We start from the raw sequence: 20,160 nt of genomic DNA on the forward strand, positions 1-20,160 counted from the left end.
ATGGATGAAATAATGCCAAAATAACAGCTCATCCACTTTCTGTTGCATTCAGATCAAAATGACTTGAAACAAGCAATGATCTATAAGTGAGTTTTTAGTGACCACACAGCTTGGTGAAATTAAAAATTCATCACCATGCCCACAACCTTCTCCATATTATTTGTGCTTACTGAGGATTTGTTAAAATGCACTTTAATAGTATACACAGTAATATACAGTAAACGTGCTATAAAAAAAAAGTGGGTCTTGGGATCAGTAAGATTTTTTTTTAAAGAGAAATCATTCCTTTTATTCAGCAAAAATGAATTAAATTGATCAAGTGTCAGTATAGACATTTATAATGTTACAAAAGATTTATGTTTCAAAATAAGGTTGTTCTTTTGAACGTTCTGTTCATTGAAAAAATCTGGGAATGTATCACGTTTCCACAAAAGTATTAAGCAGCAAAACTCTTTTCCACATTGATAAAAAATAAGTTTCTTTTGCACCAAATCAGCATATTAGAATGATTTCTGAAGGATCATGCGACACTGAAGACTGGAGTAATGATGCTGAAAATTCAGCTCATAATTTCAGAGTTTGTTTTGCTCGTTGGTAGTCCCTAATATAAGTTAAATTTCCAAATTTTCCACACACAAACTAAGAAACTATGTAAACTTCAATGAAACATGAATTTATATTAGACTAAAGGAAAAACAGAGAGGGGCTTTGCCTCCTCGATTCAGAAGACCACAGGGGTGAGCATATGTCCGACTATTAACAGCCTCTGGTAAATCATTGATGCTGTTTTGATTGGATGTGGTTTTGAGAACTGGCTAATTGCTGAATTCTCTTTGGATTAGGGTTTGCTTGAGCTCAATTAATGCTGCCTTTTATCTCATGTTAATACAGTGGTTTTGAGTTTTATACCCAGCAACTCACTGAGCTTTAATTGGGTGCTCAGATATTGCGGTGCGTTTCAGTTCAACATGAGATGACCTCACATAATTGTAAAATGTATATTGTGTACTCATAAACATCTGAACATACAGATGACAACTGGAAAAGTGATAGAAGGACAGAAGGATTGAAGAGGAGAGAATAAAAGAACCTGTTTCACATAGTGACTGTAAGCCATTAAAAGGTTTTCAGAGAGGTTATATAACCTTATTAGTTTAACACATAGACTTACCTCTTATTAAAACCCAAAGTTGTCCTTTTAAAGTGGTGCTTTTATTCTCAATTTTCCCCTTTTAATCCCAAACCCATCCGAGGGGCTGTTTAATCTTGGAGTTAAGGCAGTGGAGGAGTCAGCCGTGGGTCGTGGTAATCCTGCCTGCCCTGAATATCTCTTTCCAGAGGCAGGACTTCTTGCAGGTCCACGCGCACAGAACTGAGGGATTTCTATTTGATAAAGGCTGTCTGCTTTATATAATCTCTATATGGAGGAAGACTTAGCATGCAGCCATCATATGAGGGTTGCAAGCTGAACCCGCAAACCTGAGTACAATACCAAACATGAATTAAGCAAATAAAGGACAGGCAGGGACACGGGAACACATGCGTTTACACGAGTTTATCCTGCCCCTTCAAAGTTTGGATGATACTCTTGATCCATGGAGTATGCTGTGATGTATTTGGTGGTTACTAATAAACAGTGTTGTGGGAGTGATATTTTGTTTTGTATTCAGGAACTGAACTCATTTCATAGCAGATATTTGTGATGCTGGGTTATATTGAGGAGATCACAATAGGGGCTCTCTGATGCAGAGGGATTTTATGTTCACTGTTGCTGTTTTTTTTAAAAACACTTTTATGCTATTAGAGTGTTTTCTCTGAAACCAGTTGTTCTTAAAAGCTGCTTTATGATGGTTGTTGTTCTGGCACACATCATTCTCCCCTTCGGCTTTCCCATTCTCTCTTTCCTACAGAATCCGATGTCCATGGCTGTGTGCTGCTTAACACGTCTCGAAGGGTGAGACTTTTTCATTACCACTGTTGGGGAAAGTTTCTTTTAAAAGTAATGCATTACAATATTGTGTTACTCCCTAAAAAAGTAACTAACTGCTAATTACTTAGTTACTTTTTGTGGAAGGTAATGTGTTATGTTACTTTTGCGTTAGTTTCTTATCTGGGCTGGGCTTGATTGTAACAAAAAAGTTTTATTTATGGTAAATATAAAGGGTGTTTCACACCAGAATAAGAAATGAATAAGCCTCAGGCCAAAGGAAATGCAAATTCACGCCTGTACAGTTGAGGGTGCGGCTCAAGCAAACATATCAGCTGTGCTGCCATTCTGGATTGCAGAAAAATAGAAAAAGAAGGTTCAACTCTTATTTCACCAATAAAAAAGAAAAAATTAAACACAAATGTGAGGTTTATCTGAAGTCATTTTTGCTTATCAGTATGGTTAAATTGGATCATCAAAGGTCAGCAGCAAAGACATTGCTTAATAAATTGAGATTAAATACATTAAAGTATATTTGTGTAATTTAACAATAAATTATTGTAGGTTTGCATCATTTTCTGAGTTTGCATTTCACTGTTTACTGAGAAATACTGAATTTGATTTGTACATGTGAAATGAGTAAATGCATGGGTAAACTTATTTATTAAGTCAATAAATTGGAAAACAAAGTATCTTTCATTACTTATTTGAAAAGAAGCACCTCAGATATTTTGTTGTAAAATTAAAAGTAATGCATTTACTTAACTAATTGCTTGAAAAAGTAACCTGATTACGTAACTCACATTACTTGTAATGCGTTACCCCCAACACTGCTCATTACATCCACATGCCAAACATATATTATTAAATGCATAGTCCCTGTCCGAAGTGACATGCACACCTGTGACTGCACATTTATTGAATTCTATTTTGATGTCTACATACAGGAGTCTGATATATATATATATATATATATATATATATATATATATATATATATATATATATATATATATATATATATATATATATATATATATATTTTCATTTAAGCATTCAAATAAGAACGCTTTAGTATTTTTTTAACAGAGCTTATGAAATGAATTTGAAACAAAAAAAGATCATACTGGATAACACAATCATTAGGTTTTACTTAATACTACGGCATTCTGAAATTCCTATTAGTTTACTCTTCTTTAACTATTTACACAAACTGTTATGCTAACAATTTAATTTGTAATTAATAATATGTTAATACATTAGACAAGAATCCAAAGTATTTCTCAGACTTTTTGAACCCCATTATATATACAATATCCCATTCATACATTTAAAATACAATGCAGTTTGCCATGGCTTATTGTTTTAATCAGTGTTTCTAAGATCTTGGATAACCTGAACCTTGGGAAATTTTTAATTTGCTTTTTTCTAGGAACATGGACATTTCTAAAATGAATAAACTGTTTCAAATTATGTTGAGCTGTAAAATAGAACAGCTGCTAGAAATTACTTTTGTGTAGAGTAATACTTAGTCACAAGCCATTGTGATGTGCAATGTGTGAGTGAATCGTTCTTTTGAGTCATTTCTTTTTTAGTGATGCAGTCAAAGTGATGTTTTTTTAATATACTTATGATTATTGTATATACAGATATAAAATATATATTTAAAAATATGGTATCCAGCATTATCAAATGATTAAAAAAGTAATTGTTTAAAAAATATCGGAACCCTGTTAAATATGTGAATATTAGAAAGTTGTATACATGTTTTCTTTGTAGACATTTTTAGCATTGCTTGCATGTTCCTCTATGTGTTCTCTCAGTATGTGAAGCTGATGAACTTTGAGGAGGAAGTGCGAGCTCACAGAGATCTGGATGGGTTTCTGGAGAGGGCCAGTATTCTGCTGCACGAGGACGAGGCCTCTCTAGATGATGTGTTAAAGACAATGCTCCGCCACGTCTCACAGGACCCTCACACCGCTGAGCCCGGCTGCAACTTCGAGGAGATCATGAGCTCCCTCTTCACAGACGCTGGGTCACAGGAAGTCAATGGTGAGTGTGTTTGTTTCTATTTGTGTGGTATTTCATGAAAAGCTTATGAAAGGTTGCTCAGTACCTCAGAGAGTTGATTTGACTGACACCTCAAAGGATATAAGCACAACAGTTTGACGTTAGTCAATGTTATTTTAATTTAAATTGCTTTATAAATCATAATACAGATTTTACATAAAAAAGGGTCTGAAGAATGAGTAACAGAGGGAACTGTGCAGAGACAGAAGGAAAAAGAAGTTTCAGCAATAATTAAGTCAATTTCCATCCCTGCTGACCCAATAGCTTTGAATCTCACTCTAGGATGTGTCAGAGAGATGACTTGCTCTGAATGACCCCATAAAGGGAAGTCAGGTGATAATAACACTCTTCTGTCCAGTCATTCACACATTAGACTCACTGGAATGGTCAAGCCTTCCCAGATGGAGTTGAATAAAATAGAGACGAATCACAAAAGTTAAGCTGAGGGTTGAAAGAGCTTTGAGGCAGGAGCGGCTGGAAGAAAAATACAATATCTATGAAATATAAATAAGTACAAATGAATGTATAATTCAATATTGAGTACATAAGATAATTAAAATGATTGAATAGTTAAAGGTAGGGTAGGTAATTTCGGAGGGGCTAGCAATAGCAAATTACCTTTGAAAGCATTGGATTTTCAGAGTGCCTCCTTCAAAATACATGAACACACACAGCAGAGTCTGCAAAGCATCACAAGATGTGTTAAATGACCTCATATCTCAAAGCACATAACATTACAATAATAATGAACGTAAACTACTTGCAGAGCTCTTACTTGTACCACCTGACTGCTGCAGATTTATTTTGTTGTTGATAGTGTTGACATAGAAACTATGGCTGTCAAAATTGCTCAAAAATGACGTTCGAATATTCCCTCTAAAAAACACACGAATATTCGAACATCTGGTTGCGCATTTTGTCAATGACGCGCATTACGTCAATAACAGGACAAATTAATACAAAGAGACATAACTACTTGTATAGGTAGTAAATTTAAGTTTAAACATATTTGACAGTGTATTACCAACACAAAACCAAGTAAATAAACTAATGGCCAAGACCGTAGACCTCACTCTCGCTCACTCGCAGGCACTCTCTCTCTCTCGCCCTCGCGCTCTGCGCATAACGGTTTAAATTAACAACAATAAGCACATGTTGAGTGCTGATCAAGAGTTTTGTGCAAGCAATTTAAGGTCGCGACTCTTGTCCCAAATATAGCATGCTTTATTCAGTGATTGAAACAAATTTATTAACATTAATTGAAGTTTTACAGTATAGAACCGACATTGAACGCTCCGAGCGAGCTGTGCTGTGGTAAACATGGAACTTTTCTGTTTAACGTTAAATAAAATGAGGCACACAATTCCGAGAAATGTGACAACAAAGAAATTTTACCCTGAGGTTCATAAAAAATAAAGTGCTATTAAAAAAGAAAAAGGCTACTTACATTCTTGGTGCTTGTATTAAAAAAAGGTCTTTTTAGTGCACTGTCAACTTTCAGCAGTGACGCTGTGCTAGACAGTGCGACTCGTGTGACCTGTCCCTCAGGCAGCGTGCGCGCCCACTCGCAAAGCAGACAGCCGCGCCTCTACTTCCACGGGCGTGTTTTTCCATATTCGAAATTCACATTCGAATATTAATTTTCACGTTCAAATTCCTGTTTTTTAAAACTATTCGAATATATATTCGAATTTAGAATATTCGTTGACAGCCCTAATAGAAACGCATAAATCCGAGTCTGAGGATGTGAACAGCTCCGGGTAGAACATCACAGGATGCCATCTCGTTATTACGGTTACAACATGACGTGAACGCAGCATAAGCTCGTCGTTTTGGTTCAGGAGGAACTGTAAAAGGCGGCTGCTGTTTGTTTGCAGTGCTCGGTGACTGTCTACAACTCTGCATAGCCTTACAGAACGCGCTGATGACGTGATGTCTGCGCGAGCAGGGTGCACAAAGGTATGGAAATACATATGTTGACAGACAGGTAGAACATCGTATCATTGCATTTGGAAGAACATTCTTTTGGTCCTGAGACTTCCACAGAAAATATATGTGGCAAGCAGGAAGGGGCCGAGAGCCGTGGGAATGGAGCAAGGCCGGTGGCACGAGGGCTAATGAGACTGTGCTCTGCCCTCCGGGGGGTTTAAGGGCAGACGAGGAAAGAGAAAAAGAGACGGAAGGATAAGGAGAGACAGAGACGAGAAAGGGGAGAGAGGGAAAAAAAATCTTGTTCGGGTTTCCATAACACACTGCCATCGGTCCTCCACCAGCTGTGTGAACTCCTTCGCGATACCTGGCAGTGGCACTAGATATCCCTCGCTGGACGGAGCTCTAACTTCTCCGATGTCTGGTGGACGGCAACGGCTCCTCCGTGTTCGGGTAGCCGGCGACGAGTCCCCTGTTCCTTACTCCTCCCCCATCATCGCGGACGGCAGCAGGCTCTGGCCTCAGCCAAACGACGGCGACTCCTCCGCTCCATCTCAGACGGCAGCCGCCCCTCCACAACCCAGGCGGCCCGCAACAAGCTAGTCCATCCCCCTGGCAAATCACTCAAGCCCACCACCTCGAGCGTCCATGGCGGTAGAGTCTGCTCAGCACGATGGCACCACAGATTTCCCACAGCGGCGAGGACAGCATGCGTAAAAGTCACCAATGCTCTGCTGATTTTATAGCTGAAAAGTTCCAGACTTTCACTGGCATTAATATCAGCCAGAAAACTGTGCGACGGGAGCTTCATGGAATAGGTTTCCATGGCCAAGCAGCTGCATGTAAGCCTCACATCACCAAGTACAGTGCCAAGCGTCGGGTGAAGTGGTGTAAAGCACGCCACCACTAGACTCTGGAGAAGCGGAAATGTGACAAATCAAGCTTCTCTTTTTTGGCAGTCTGATGGGTGAGTCTGGGTTTGGCAGATGCCAGGAGAACGTTAACTGCTTGACTGCATTGTGCCAACTGTAAAGTTTGGTGGAGGAGGGATAATGGTATGGGGCTTTTTCAGGATTGAGCTAGGCCCTATACTTCCATTGAAGGGAAATCTTAATACATCAGCATACCAAGACATTTTGGACAATGATATGCTTCCAACCAAAGTCCCTTTCAAGGAAAATTTGTTCACTTGGCGACCATATTTGCAATGCCACTGGGCAGATTTCAGGCATCCAAGACCAAGTCCTATCTACTTCAATGAGGGAATCCTGAAATCTCAAAAACTGCTGGCCAAAGTCACATTTAAATAACATATCAAATCAGCAACTGAATCGGTTGCTGAACTGTCCCATAAATGTTGTTTCTTATGCTCAAATAGTGTTCAAAAGCTTATATTATAGGTTAGATGAGCCAAAACACATGTATAGTCCGCTTGTCTCAGAACTTTGACTGTTTTTAGAGCAACTGGAGCTTCTAACGACAGCTGTGGGGATGCGATAACTTTACCAATTGGCAATTGGCTCATTTATTTATAGGTGGGACTTATTCCACCATATTGCGCTTTGCACTTTCTCCGATTCATAAGTAATATGAGTGCATATTAAAAGAGAGAGTCTTTTTCTAAAGTATTTGTGGGAAGAGTTTGGGGAATACCTTTTTCTAGTCCAGCATGACTGTGCCTCAGTGCACAAAGCAAGGTCCATAAAGACATGGTTGAATGAGTTTGGTGTTGAAGAACTTGACTGGCCCACACATAGCCCTGACCTCAACCTCATCAAACACATTTGAAATGAACTGGAATGGAGATTGCGAGCCAGGCCTTCTTGTCCAACATCAGTGCCTGCTTTACTGGATGAATGGGCAAAAATTCCCACAGAAACACTCCAAAATCTTGTGGAAAGCCTTCACAGAAGAGTGGAAGCTGTTATAACAGCAAAGGGAGGGATCAACTCTTTATTAATGTCTATGTATTTAGATTGCAATGTCATTAACAGTCCCTGTTGGTGTACAGTCCCATGTAGTTATCCTAATTTTGTCTATATAGTGTATTTTAAATCGTGCAGGTGACTATACAATGAGAGTGTTTTTGGCTAGATGAAAGCTCATCTCTTGATTTATACACGTTTAAAACCCCTGTATTTACAGCGAGTACATTTTCTTTGTCATCTCTTATGAGAGATGAGGGTAAATGAAACCTTTCGCTTAGAACACAGGTTGTCTTATTATATGATATAATTGAACGTCTTTGTTTATCACCCCTGATAATTCTCACCACTAGACAATCAGTTATTTTCTATCCTGATGATTAGATGTGTACTTGTTGCTCACATATTCATCTGATACTTGTCTGAGTTTTTCTAAAGGATTTCTTAAAATAAAATTCACTCTAATAAATGAAATAGTCTTGACAACACAACGTATATAATCACATAGCAGCATGCAAATCTATCGGGCTGCATGAATGTGTCATTTCCCTTTGAGGTTTTCACAAGTTGACAGCATGCTTTTTTTGGATTGTATTGATCGTTTGCGGCTCACAAGTAATCTCTGTGTTCTTATCATCATTGCCAAATTCACACTGAATACACACAGAATATAACTCGTTATCCTATTGCACCAATTAAGCCCAGCCCTGGACTTTACTGTACCGCCACTTTGATCCGGACTAACATCGCACCTAATTTGTGCCCGGATTGTGTGAATGGTGAGATGTAAATTATGGTTAGTTGATTTTTTTCTTCTTCTTTTTTTTTTAAGTCTAAGGATGATACATTCTCTCTTGTCCCTCTGTTGCTAGGATACATAGCTCACATGTGAGCGAGAATCATATTAATGATATGAGCCTGGGAACATGCAAATGAACTGATGTGTGATTGGATTATGAAATGTGAATGTCATGAATATGATAATGTATGATCGTTTGGATGAGAATCCATGAATGGGATCTAATTGTGAGTGCATTGATTGTATGTGAACGCGTCAGGCATTTAACACAAACACACGTACACTCGCACATGCAACCTAAAGTCTTATCAGTCTGAAGATCAAATTAGAATGAAATGGGAATAAAGATCTCATTCAGCTAAGATGCAAGCACAATGAAAGATGGAGAAAAATCATATTTCATCTGAGTAAAGAGACCTGAGCATCTGCCTGACAACCCAGCCCCAATTAGTGAGAGAGGGAGGTTCGGTGTATCTGTGTGGGTGGTGGGTTATCTGAATTTGTGTCTGAGAGACATTTCACTCTTTCTGCTTGCTTTTAGGGTTCATAACATGTGTTTCTGTGCTCAGCCTAACTTTAACTCTTTCCTTTCCAAGCTGAACTCCGTTTCTGTGTGTGTTTGTGTGTGCGTGTGTGGGTCTGTTTTGTCTCTGATTCTCTCGCACAGACAGGTCGCAGAATTTCATTTTCTATGACGACGGTAAGAATGATATGATCAGATGTGGGATATTACACACAATTCATGTGTGTTTTTCCCTGAGTGCTGGTGTTTCCACTGGATGTGATTGACATGTACCATTAGTCCAACAGACACGCGAGTCTCTGTTTTCTTATTCAGATCCATCAATTTACTGCATTTTCCAGTTGATGCAGTGACATAATCCAATTCGAAATCAGTATCCACACATTTGAAATGACAAGATTTGGTGTTGTTTTAAAAGAGCTGATGCTGAATACAGAGTGATTCCCTTCCCCGTGGTGGTGTGTTAGATTGGGCTGTATCATCGTCTCTCTCTCATTCCTGCCTCATTGCCGTTCGGCTGATTGGCTGTGCATGGATTCCACTGTTGTGATTGAAAAAGTCCACTGTCATTCTGATGTCTTTTTCTGCATAATATTTATGCGGCACACACACACACACACACACACACAAGGAGTGAAAATACTTTTTAATTTCTTGAGGAAAAGTCTTTAAAATGTGTGAATAAAAGCATCTCATTTCATCCTGATGCCCAGGCCTCAGGCAGTTATCAGAAGGGGTGAGGTAGGGTTGGCCTAGATGATTGCCTGAATGTTAATGCGTGTATTTCAGGAGAGGACCATATAGCTGAACAGTTTATTTGTTAAATCGGTTAATATTCAGAATACATCTCATTTGTTCGGAAAGGCTAAAAATACAGCAATAAATAATTAAATAACCACAATTTATTTTCCATATTGTTACTCTCTAAATTGACCAAAGTAATGATAAACATCTAATTTATAATGCATTATGACAGTTTATATATTTATATATATAACCATAACATTATAAATATAATAATACTAAATGTCATCATAGATAGAGATAAAGATTATAATATAATAGCTTCTAAAACATTTTAAAGTGAGTAAAATGCAACACAAGGAAGTCTGTTAATACTTTTGTGACAAATTGTTGACTGTTATTTTAGTATCGAGATACTATTATAGTTTGTTTTACTATTTTGAATTAGTTTTGATTTTTGTATTTTCTGTTTTTAAATATAAATGTAAAGTTTTTGTAATTTTGTTGTGTATTTTTGTCATTTTTGTTAGTGTATTTTTTTTTAAATTACTATATATTTTTTATTCATTTTTATTTGTTTTAGTGTCAGTGTTTAAAACAAGTTATACATCAAGTTAAACCAAATGAAAATGATAAATGTCGCTTTTGCAACTACCTGAAATGAAAAAAAAAAAATTTCTTTCAGTGAACATTTATTTTTCTTTCATAAACAAGTGACAAAAAATATTTTTTATGGTTTAGTTTTAGTTACCTATAATTACCCTGATTGTTGAGTTTACTTTAAACTGTCCGTTTGAACTTATTCTCTAGAGGTTTGCATCAGAGACAGTATTAAAATATCATATCACCCTCATACCAACTCTCATCTCAAGTTGTGACACAACGAGCAAGTGCTGTCTTAGAAATGTAATGGCAAAAAAATGTTGAAACATCACAAAAATGTTCTGTTTTTGTATAAATAACAAATGAAATATTGTAAATGTTTAATATGTCATAAGTCAGTGTATGCCTTTATTGCCGTGCACAACATGCATCGTTGTACTTTTTTTGTTTGTTTGTTTTTTCTTCACGAACACACCAAGTACACAATTATCTGAGCTATTTGTCCCCATGCCAATTCAACAGTCTTCATATTGTCCTGTATTGCTCCATTGATACGTTTCCCTATCTTTTCCTCTCCTTCTCATTCTTTCTCTCTTCCTGTCTATTTCTCGATGGTGCTGAGTGTGTTGTCATGGTGATACCCATCTGTCCACGGTGTGAGTGTGTGATGTCTTATTGATGAGACAGTGTGACTGTGTGCCAGAGACATCCATCCTGCCTGCTAAACAGCACACACACACATACATAGACACATACACTCACATACACATATTGTTTTTGCTAGTCATGCTGAACAACTCACATCTGTCACCTCTGCTGGACAGAGGGCATATACTCACAAACACACATACATGCTTTCACACTGCTTGTTGTTAATATGCTGGACAGCTCACACATACGAGAGAGAGAGGGCGCATACATAGACACACAGATTGATTAATTTGAATTAAACATTTGGTGGTGTTCTTGGAAAGGTCTTCATTGTCACTCACGCTGGCTGCAGTGATGTGTATTGTCCTCTGGTGAGCTTCTGCTTATGTTCTACCTTGATATGCATTAGCCTTTTCAAGTATTACCTGTCTCTCCATCAATTCACATCCTCTTGCTTGTTTGTTTTTGTTTGTGTCACCATATACAGTGAGAGTCAGTTGACTTAATCTTGGTGTCAAACTTGTGAGCAGTCTCACTACTGTTCTTCATGCTCCATTCGCACTTGATGTGCAGTACTTTTGAAGTGGCATCCAGATTGTAGTTAACTTGAAATGATTGTTTAGTTTCTTCTTCATGTTTCTTCATGTTTTCTTCTAGTTTTCATGACTGACCCCTTGCCTTCTCTCCTCACAGTGCATCTATTGTCAGAGACGCTGCAGTGTGTGACGGCCACAGCCACAGGGATCCAGTACCAGCAGTCCTGGCTTTGCATCCTGTGAGTTACCTGGATCTGTCTTACCTGTAACTCTGAGCCTGGAGAGTTTCTAGAGCTGGGGTGTCTGAAGAAATGCCACAAGATAGGAACAATTATTTTTCCTAGGGCTGCCAATTTAACATCGTGTTTTTAATTAAAGTATAAACACTACTGTTCTAAAGAATGAGATTAGTAAGATTTTTTTTAAAGAAATCAATAATTTGATTCAGCAAGGATGCATTAAATTGATCAAAGGTGCCAGTAAATATATTTACAATGTTACAAAAGAAAATAAATGTTGTTCTTTTAAACTTTCTATTCATCAAGGATTACTGAGGGAAAAAAGTATTGCAGTTTCCACAAACACATTAAACGACACAACTGTTTTCAAAATTGATAATAATAAGAATGCTTCTTGAGCAGCAAATCAATATTAGAATGATTTCTGAAGGATCATTTGGCACTGAAGACTGGAAAATGATCCATCACAGGAATAAATTACATTTTCTAAATTATTAAAATAGAAAACAGTTAAAATTGTAGTAATATTTCACAATACTACTGTTTTTACTTGCAATTTTCAAATAATTGCAGCCTTGGTGAACAAGAGACTTTTTTTAAAAAGGGGGTAGTGTATATCAATATTTAACAATACTTTAGCTTATGTATGATTTTAGACAAATACTTTTGTGGTAAAAACTTCTAGAATGCCACATTTTAAACCAGAGATCAAATGTAAACACAAAGTCTCTTTACTGAGAACTGTGTGTGCAGTTCAGTAACGATGAAATTGGCATCTATTCAGTGTATGAGGAATAAAATAAAATGAAGATCTTGCCAGAGGCTCATGCTCAGCTAGTAGCGGTTCTGCGATAGCTGGATTTTTGCAGCCCATCCACAACCCAAGAGAGTGATGCAAAAAACAGCTTCGTTTATTATAATGAGAGCCTTCACAGGAGGACAGATCTTAGTGCTCAAACCATAGTGTAAAACTGTACAGTGGACCCACTGCTGCCAATGTTGACAGTGATTATAATGGGAACATTCTATTTTGTCACATCGCACAGCCAGAAATGTAGATGGGGTGTCATTCCACACTGTTCATATTTGAGTTGGTTTGAGTATCTTTATGTGAGTGCAGATCACTGCAGAAGAATAAGAGACATGAGGAATTACTTGCTCCCTAAATACATACATATACATATGTATATACATATATACTGAGATGCGTATGTATATATATATATATAGAGAGAGAGCGAGAGAGCGAGAGCGAGAGCGAGAGAGCGAGAGCGAGAGCGAGCGAGAGAGAGAGAGTAGAATAACTTTTTTAAGAGTGTAATAGTGGTAGATCCTCTTTGCATCAAGTATAAATAACAAAGAATATTTGTTATTAAAGTGAAATTAGTGATAGATGCTATTCACACACAGTGTAAATACTATAGAGGTAACATGGTATTTGTGCTGAAGTTAAAAGACCTTGAGAGCCACCGACTAGTATCGCTGAAATAGTTAAAAACTTTCTTGGTTGTAACACACACACACACACACACACACACACACACACACACACACACAAAGTCCTTGACATGATCTTTTTCCGGATTTGGATGACCGTAAAATCCTGTCTCTTTTGTCTCATAGCATCTCAGACATTTACATGTTTCTTTGTTCCAAAGATGTTTTTTGTTATGTTTATGAAATTCTTTTCTTCTCTTGTAATTTGACAAGATGATGACTTTAGGATTCCCATGTGTCAAAATCTGCTACCTGCTATTGAGTCATTTATCAAAACAAAACGATCCCCAACAAACCCTATCTAACAGACATTTGCAGGTCATGATTAGATTCTGATGAGTCATCTGCTTTGTTTCAGAGTTCTCAAGATCCGCCAACACTTGTTCTTTCTCAACACTTTTGCTTAATAGCTGCCAGAACTTTTATCAACCGCCTCCAAACTGTAGCAGTGTCAGGCAGCAACCAATCAGTGCGCAAACTAACGAGTGTTATTTTCTCTAAACCACTCCCTGTCAAACTTAACCAGCTGCTTTATTTGCTAGTATAGATAGTGCTGCGCCACATTTAAATGAAGTCATTTTCTTTTCTTTATATGCAAATAAGGTGTTTTATTGAATGCTGCTACTGTTACAACCTACTTAAAGCAAGTGGCAAACTTAATTTTATATAAAACAGATACTTATGCAGATTTTTTAGTAATAATGGCAGCAGTGATTCATTCAATTATGACAAAATTAAGGAGAACAGCATTTTAACCGGGCTCATATCCAAAAACATGGTGTAGTGAAGTGCACTTTGTGCATTTTAAAGAACATAATCAGGTGACCCGTAAAAAGCACTTTGCACATTGTAGAAATATTTTTCTTTCTCTACTTGTATTAGTTTTTGCATTGTACTATTTTGTTCTACTCTATAATCTGGTATTGGAGAGTGGCTAATATTGTCAATTCCTAGATGATTATTTACATATTTACTCGGTTTAGGATAGATAGATGGATGGATGGATGGATACATAGATTTCTATTGTAATTAATTATTGACTGTTAATTATGATGAGCTGTCCGGGGGAGGGGTCAAGTCAAGTCTCATCCTCAAGCACTTCAATTATTGACAGCAAGCTAAATCTGTTTACTTTTAACACTCTAATTTATTATATTAACTTTATTAATTCACATGAGATCATAAATCATTGAAAAAAAGTCATTAAAGAATCAGTCTTAGACCCTCTCTAGGGTCAGAACAAAGACTCAGAAAAAGTTCATCCATTTGCAATGGCCCACACTAGCCTAGTGAGCAGAAGATTTGTTTTTCTTTGAATTATGTGCGGACAATTTTATGGGCAAGAAAGGGAAACAAGTGGCAATGTTGGATGACCCACAGCAGCTCTATGGCCTTAAGGTTACCAAAGTCCTTACAGAATGGCACAACAGCTTTCGCATGTTTTAGATGAGACTATCCCATTTTTCTTTTCTGAATTCTCTTTTGTCCTCAGTACATTGCCTGAGTTTTATGGCCACAAGCAGGTGTTATGAGTATTAGCTGGACCAATGAGACCGATTCAGTGCCCCTGTTGCCAGGGTCTGAGTATAGAGCAGATTATTAGTGTGTATTTTAAGTAAATTAGACGTGGAACAGTGTACTGTTACATTTTGTTCCTTAGGCCAGCTTTTATGGTAATATTTGACTTGATTTATTTATGCATTGTGTGGTTTTATCTTTTCCCTTTTAATATAGTTGATTGTGTTGATATTAACCTCATAACAGGTGGCAGCAAGCCTGAAAAAAAGGTGTACACTTCTTAACTTTATAAGCCTGAAAGAGAATAGGAAGGGCCTTTTTCCCAACCGGCCCACAACCAAACATTACTTTTACACCCCTGTTCAAGAGCTTTCTGTAATCCCATTAGACCTCAACCAATGGATTTGTTAATGTGTTTGCTGTACTCCTGTTACATATTGAATTAATCTGATGCTGTGCCAGGTACATTAAAGCACTATGTAAATTGTAAAGAGGATTAATGATGATTTATGAACTCTGATTTGTGACAGCTGCAATGTGAAGAATCTGCAGAGGCGGCACGTGTGTATCTCACGCCTAGACCGTCCACAGAACTGGGGGGAAAACTGTGCAGAGGTCCGCTATGTTATCCTCATTCTGGCACCTTCAAAAATGGTAATATAATCATGCATAAATGCACACACACATATTGAAGACAGTTTATTTGCCCATTGTGGACATTCTTTTTATTTATTTTTTATTTTTTTTAAGAAATAGCTTGCAAACTTCTTGTCTTTGCAAATCTGAAGTTTTTCAAACTGGGACCCAGGGAACCCCTAGCAGCCCCCTGGGGGTCAAATTTTATTTTAACTAAATGTATTTCACAACTTTAATATATTTATTAAATAATTTTTGGTTACAGTTCATTTTATGGTATCCTTGTTACGGTGGAATTATAAATGAAAGTATTGAGTAATATTTATGAACAACATGTATTTACAATGAGGTTATGGTTAGGGCTTGGTTTTGGGTTATTTGCATGTGATTATTCATAATTTACTCTTGGTACTATAGTAAGTGCATGATACGTGTAACAAGGACACTAAAATAAAATGTTTTATTTTTTTAACACATTTACTGAAATTGATATTATCAGTATTTCACTTTGCTTTGTAAGAACTGGTCATGAGATTATTCATTGTTTCTTTTGAGTAATCATAATGAGATTATTCTACTGACAGTCCTATTTTTTAACAGTAATAATAATAATCAGAATATTTTTGTCAAAACAATCTTCATTTCTAAGTGTTAGTTTCTCCATTATGATGTACATGTGTTATGTTCACAAATGCTGTATTTGAATTTTGTCTTTAATATGAAAAAAAACTTGTCAACTTAATCCAAAGTAAATATTTTTCCTGATAATATTTTAATTGTAAAAAGTAATAATAATAATTTTGGAAAGAACATATCATATAATATATAATATAATATTACATTTGGTTTTTTTCCCCCACACAGTTTAAATGGGTATTTATACATTAAAATATATAGTTTGTCTTCATATTTCAGAAAAGGTATCATATTTTTGGGGTCCCTGGCATCAAAAAGCAAGAGCAATTTGCTGTTTAAACTGTTTGCTATTCATGAGAAACAGTTGAGATATTAACAAGATCTTATTCATGGCAGGTTCAGACACAATAATACTATCACGTTCAAGTCTTAAAGTCCTGGTCCTGCATTTTGTGTTCCCCTTGCAGTCTCCCTGTAAAGGCCTTGGGGCCCCTGGCTCCCTCCAAGACCATTTTGTGTATCTCTTTGTGTCTGTGTTTACATCATAAATCTGTGTGTTTGTGTGTATGTGTTTACATCTGTTTACATCTAATCACTCTCTCTCTTTCTTTCTCTCTTTCTCTCTCCCCTTGTGTTCTTGCATGCACTCATCTATTTCTGTTCTCTGTAGTTCACCAGGCAGTATAGCAAACTTTTTTGCTTTGTAATCCTGTGCTTTTCTCAAAAGCAATACAATTATATGCGCGCACACAAAAACGCATCTTCTCATTACATTAAAAGCTGGATTATCATGCTGGCACATGTAGATGCATCCTCTTTTCTTGCCGTGTGTTTTAAAACAATAGACAACTCAAATGTTATGTAACTTAAATACCAAATGGACTCAATCCATATGATAAAGCAAAAATCATAAATCCAGAGAACTGGTCAAAAGTGCAAGTACAAGAGTACATATTGTACTCTTGTATTAGCAGAGTAAAAGCATTTAACTGGAAATGAAGTTGAGAATAAATCTACAATTTAGACCATGTATCAGCAGCATAACTGCAACTGCTTTATTTTCTGCTCCAAAAAATTCTGGGTTACTACTTTGAAGACTTTATGCCAAAAAGGTTCTATATACGGATAAATGTCTCAATAATTTCATATTTAATGGGTCGTTTAAAAAAAAATTCTGGTGATAAAATACATTTATGAGCTGTTTAATTCATAAAATTAAGAAAATGAATTAAAAGAAATTAATGAATTAAAAGTAAATCGATAAAATTATCCCTTAACAGGAACCCCTAAAATGATCTTTATAGAGTAGTGGCTAAAAAGGATGTCTGACCTTGGAAAATTGAAAAATCTTCACCCTTTATTCAAATATTATTAGACATTTGTTTAAGATTTTGTTAGCATTTTACGTAATTGTGCTAGGGGTCAATTTGTGATAACGCAATGTGACATTATTTTTTGGCCAGGCTGTCATACAAAAAAATTAAGAACAAAAACGAGAGAAACAACAAAATATTAATAACTGATAATGCTGTAGTCAGTGCATGCTTTTCCTGTGAGCTTTTTGTTTTTCTGTGCAATTTTTTTCACTGTAAAATAAAACCTGTAGCTGTAGTTTGCCTTTTTTTGCCAAATAATTTTGTCATATAAATACTTTAACCATTTTGTATTTTGTTTTTCCCTCGTGTTTAAAATATTTAAGAAATAAAAAATGTTTTCCTCATATTTTTATTTTTTTTTGTAATATTTATTTGTAAACTTTAAACATTAACAAAAAGCTTCATACAATTAAAGTTATAACTCTCCCCCCTCAATAACCCTTTCCGCCAAAATAATTACCTATACATACAAATGTCATTATAACAATAACAATAATATTTATATAATAATAAATATAATAAATATATAATAAATTAATTAATAACAATACAGAATTGGTAAATAAACTTTAAGACAAGATCATTTACAAATTAACATAATATCCTTCAAGGAAAAATTTATTAAAATAATTGTAATAATTAAAAAATACATACATAATAATACAAATCAAATCTTTGGCATATTCATGGACTGTACATATAATTTTTTTACTATATTTTGATGGTTTCATCATATTTGTAGGGTCATTAAAAACAAATATCCCCTTGGGACATCACTTTTGTCCACTACTGTATGAAGTGCCTGACAGGTTTTACTGAGAACCTTTTCTTCTAAAACTATGCCTACTGGACACGACAAAGCGACTGTTGCAACTCCATTTGTTATTCATATCGGAAATAGCACGAAAGCTTGGAGTGCATCAGAAATTGAACAGGGGATCAGTTTAATGTCTCATTCAGTGTAGACAGCATCACTGATTATAATGGGTCCTATGCGCTCGTGTCTGGTGTAGATACAGTGTAAGAACTATAAATGATTCATGATCACCAAATGTAACACATGTTTGATCTCTGTCTCTCAGAAAAGCACTAAGACGGCGATGGAGCTGGGCAGGACCTTCGCCAGCATGTTCTCAGACATCTCTTTCAGACAGAAGCTGCTAGAGAGTAAAACTCAAGAGGAGTTCAAAGAGGCGCTGGTCATCCAGAGGTACCACCTGACCGCAGCCAAGCGTAAAACCACAGCTGTGGAGGGCGAAGAGACAGACCCGCACAGTCAAAAACCACTGAAGGTGTGTGCAGATCGCAGCGTGTGCGGCGATGCTTAAAGTTCAGTTTTAACGGTTGCCATTGTTTCCAATCTCTCTCTTCGGTCTTCGTCTATCGCTCTCTCTTTCTCCCTTCACCCTTCGCCCTTTGCTGTTTGACTTACACTCCAGTGATTAAGTTCTACTGAGCATGTAACAGCTAATGAGAATTTATCTTGTTTGTTACTCTGGTTTGACGCACACACACAAAGTCTGATTCGGCATATGTGAGCATTAGACCACCCTGGCTGAGGTTAGCCGCCTGTAAAAGCCCTCTGTTTTCTTCTCTGTAAAGACAACAGCGGAGACCCAAATAGTTGTGTTTTTGTTTTGTTTTTTGCATTTTTCACTCTATCACACATCCGAGGAATGGTAACCAGGTGGAGAGGATCATTACTTTGTGTGTGTGTGTGTGTGTGCGTGTGTGCGTGTGTGCGTGTGTGCGCACACTAAAAGCTATCCATCTCTGGCAAATGCCCAGGAAAGGTCCCTTACTCTTTCTGTTTCAGACACAGGCTGTCATGATGAATGAGTACGGCTCAGTAATGAACACTTAAAGCTGTACGACTTATTTAAACATATCCTGAGACAGGTTCTCTCTGACTGACAGAAAATGATCTTGTCTGTCTAATTTTGGTCATTAATGTGAGACGGACAAACTGCTCCAGCGCCAAATCCTGACCTGTAAAACCTATTAAAATTTGATTAATTCAACAAGACTGTGCATTTGTGACCTGTGCCTCGCACCAGTGCCTCCTACCTTGCCGTAATTGGTCTAAACTAAACAAAACAAATCCTATAGTACTTTACAATTTTTCTGTTTCTATTATACTGTAAAACTGTTGGTTCAATTTGTTAATATTCGTTTATGAATTTGGTATCATAACCTAAAAATTGTTAGCAAAGTTTATTCACTTTAATTTTTGAATGTATTATTAATACATTTTAAAATTTCAAATTGTATAAATTGTATTTTGAACAAACATGAATTAACAATAAACAATAGTTATACAGTACCATTCAAATGTTTGGGGTCAGTATGATTAAAAAAAAAAAAGATTAATTTAATTCTGCAAGGACACATTAAATTGATCAAAAGGGGCAGTAAAGAAATGTATAGCCTAATGTTATGAATGATTTCTGTTTTTAAATAAATGCTGTTCTTTTTTTTTTTTAAATCCAGTAAAATAGAAAACAATATAAATATTTTACAATATCACTGTTTTTACTGAATTTTGTCCGGT

At 36.4% G+C, this 20,160-nt stretch overlaps 1 protein-coding gene across 8 annotated transcripts in view; it reads left to right on the forward strand.

The window, feature by feature from the left end:
- The window catches only part of slc4a11 (solute carrier family 4 member 11), a 69,448-nt gene that overhangs the window by 32,069 nt on the left and 17,219 nt on the right, over nt 1-20,160 (forward strand). For 5 of the 8 annotated variants that reach the window (XM_079855298.1, XM_079855301.1, XM_079855299.1 and 2 more), the window contains exons 4-9: nt 1,911-1,954; nt 3,751-3,979; nt 9,318-9,350; nt 11,865-11,946; nt 15,492-15,615; nt 18,692-18,901. In XM_079855298.1, the coding sequence (XP_079711424.1) occupies nt 1,911-1,954; nt 3,751-3,979; nt 9,318-9,350; nt 11,865-11,946; nt 15,492-15,615; nt 18,692-18,901 (722 nt within the window). The remainder of the gene's footprint in view (nt 1-1,910; nt 1,955-3,750; nt 3,980-9,317; nt 9,351-11,864; nt 11,947-15,491; nt 15,616-18,691; nt 18,902-20,160) is intronic. The other 3 variants (XM_079855300.1, XM_079855304.1, XM_079855305.1) reach the window with 1 other exon arrangement.

This window comes from Squalius cephalus (genome assembly GCF_949319135.1).
Source record: "Squalius cephalus genome assembly, chromosome: 21".
Classification (NCBI taxonomy): Eukaryota; Metazoa; Chordata; class Actinopteri; order Cypriniformes; family Leuciscidae; genus Squalius; species Squalius cephalus.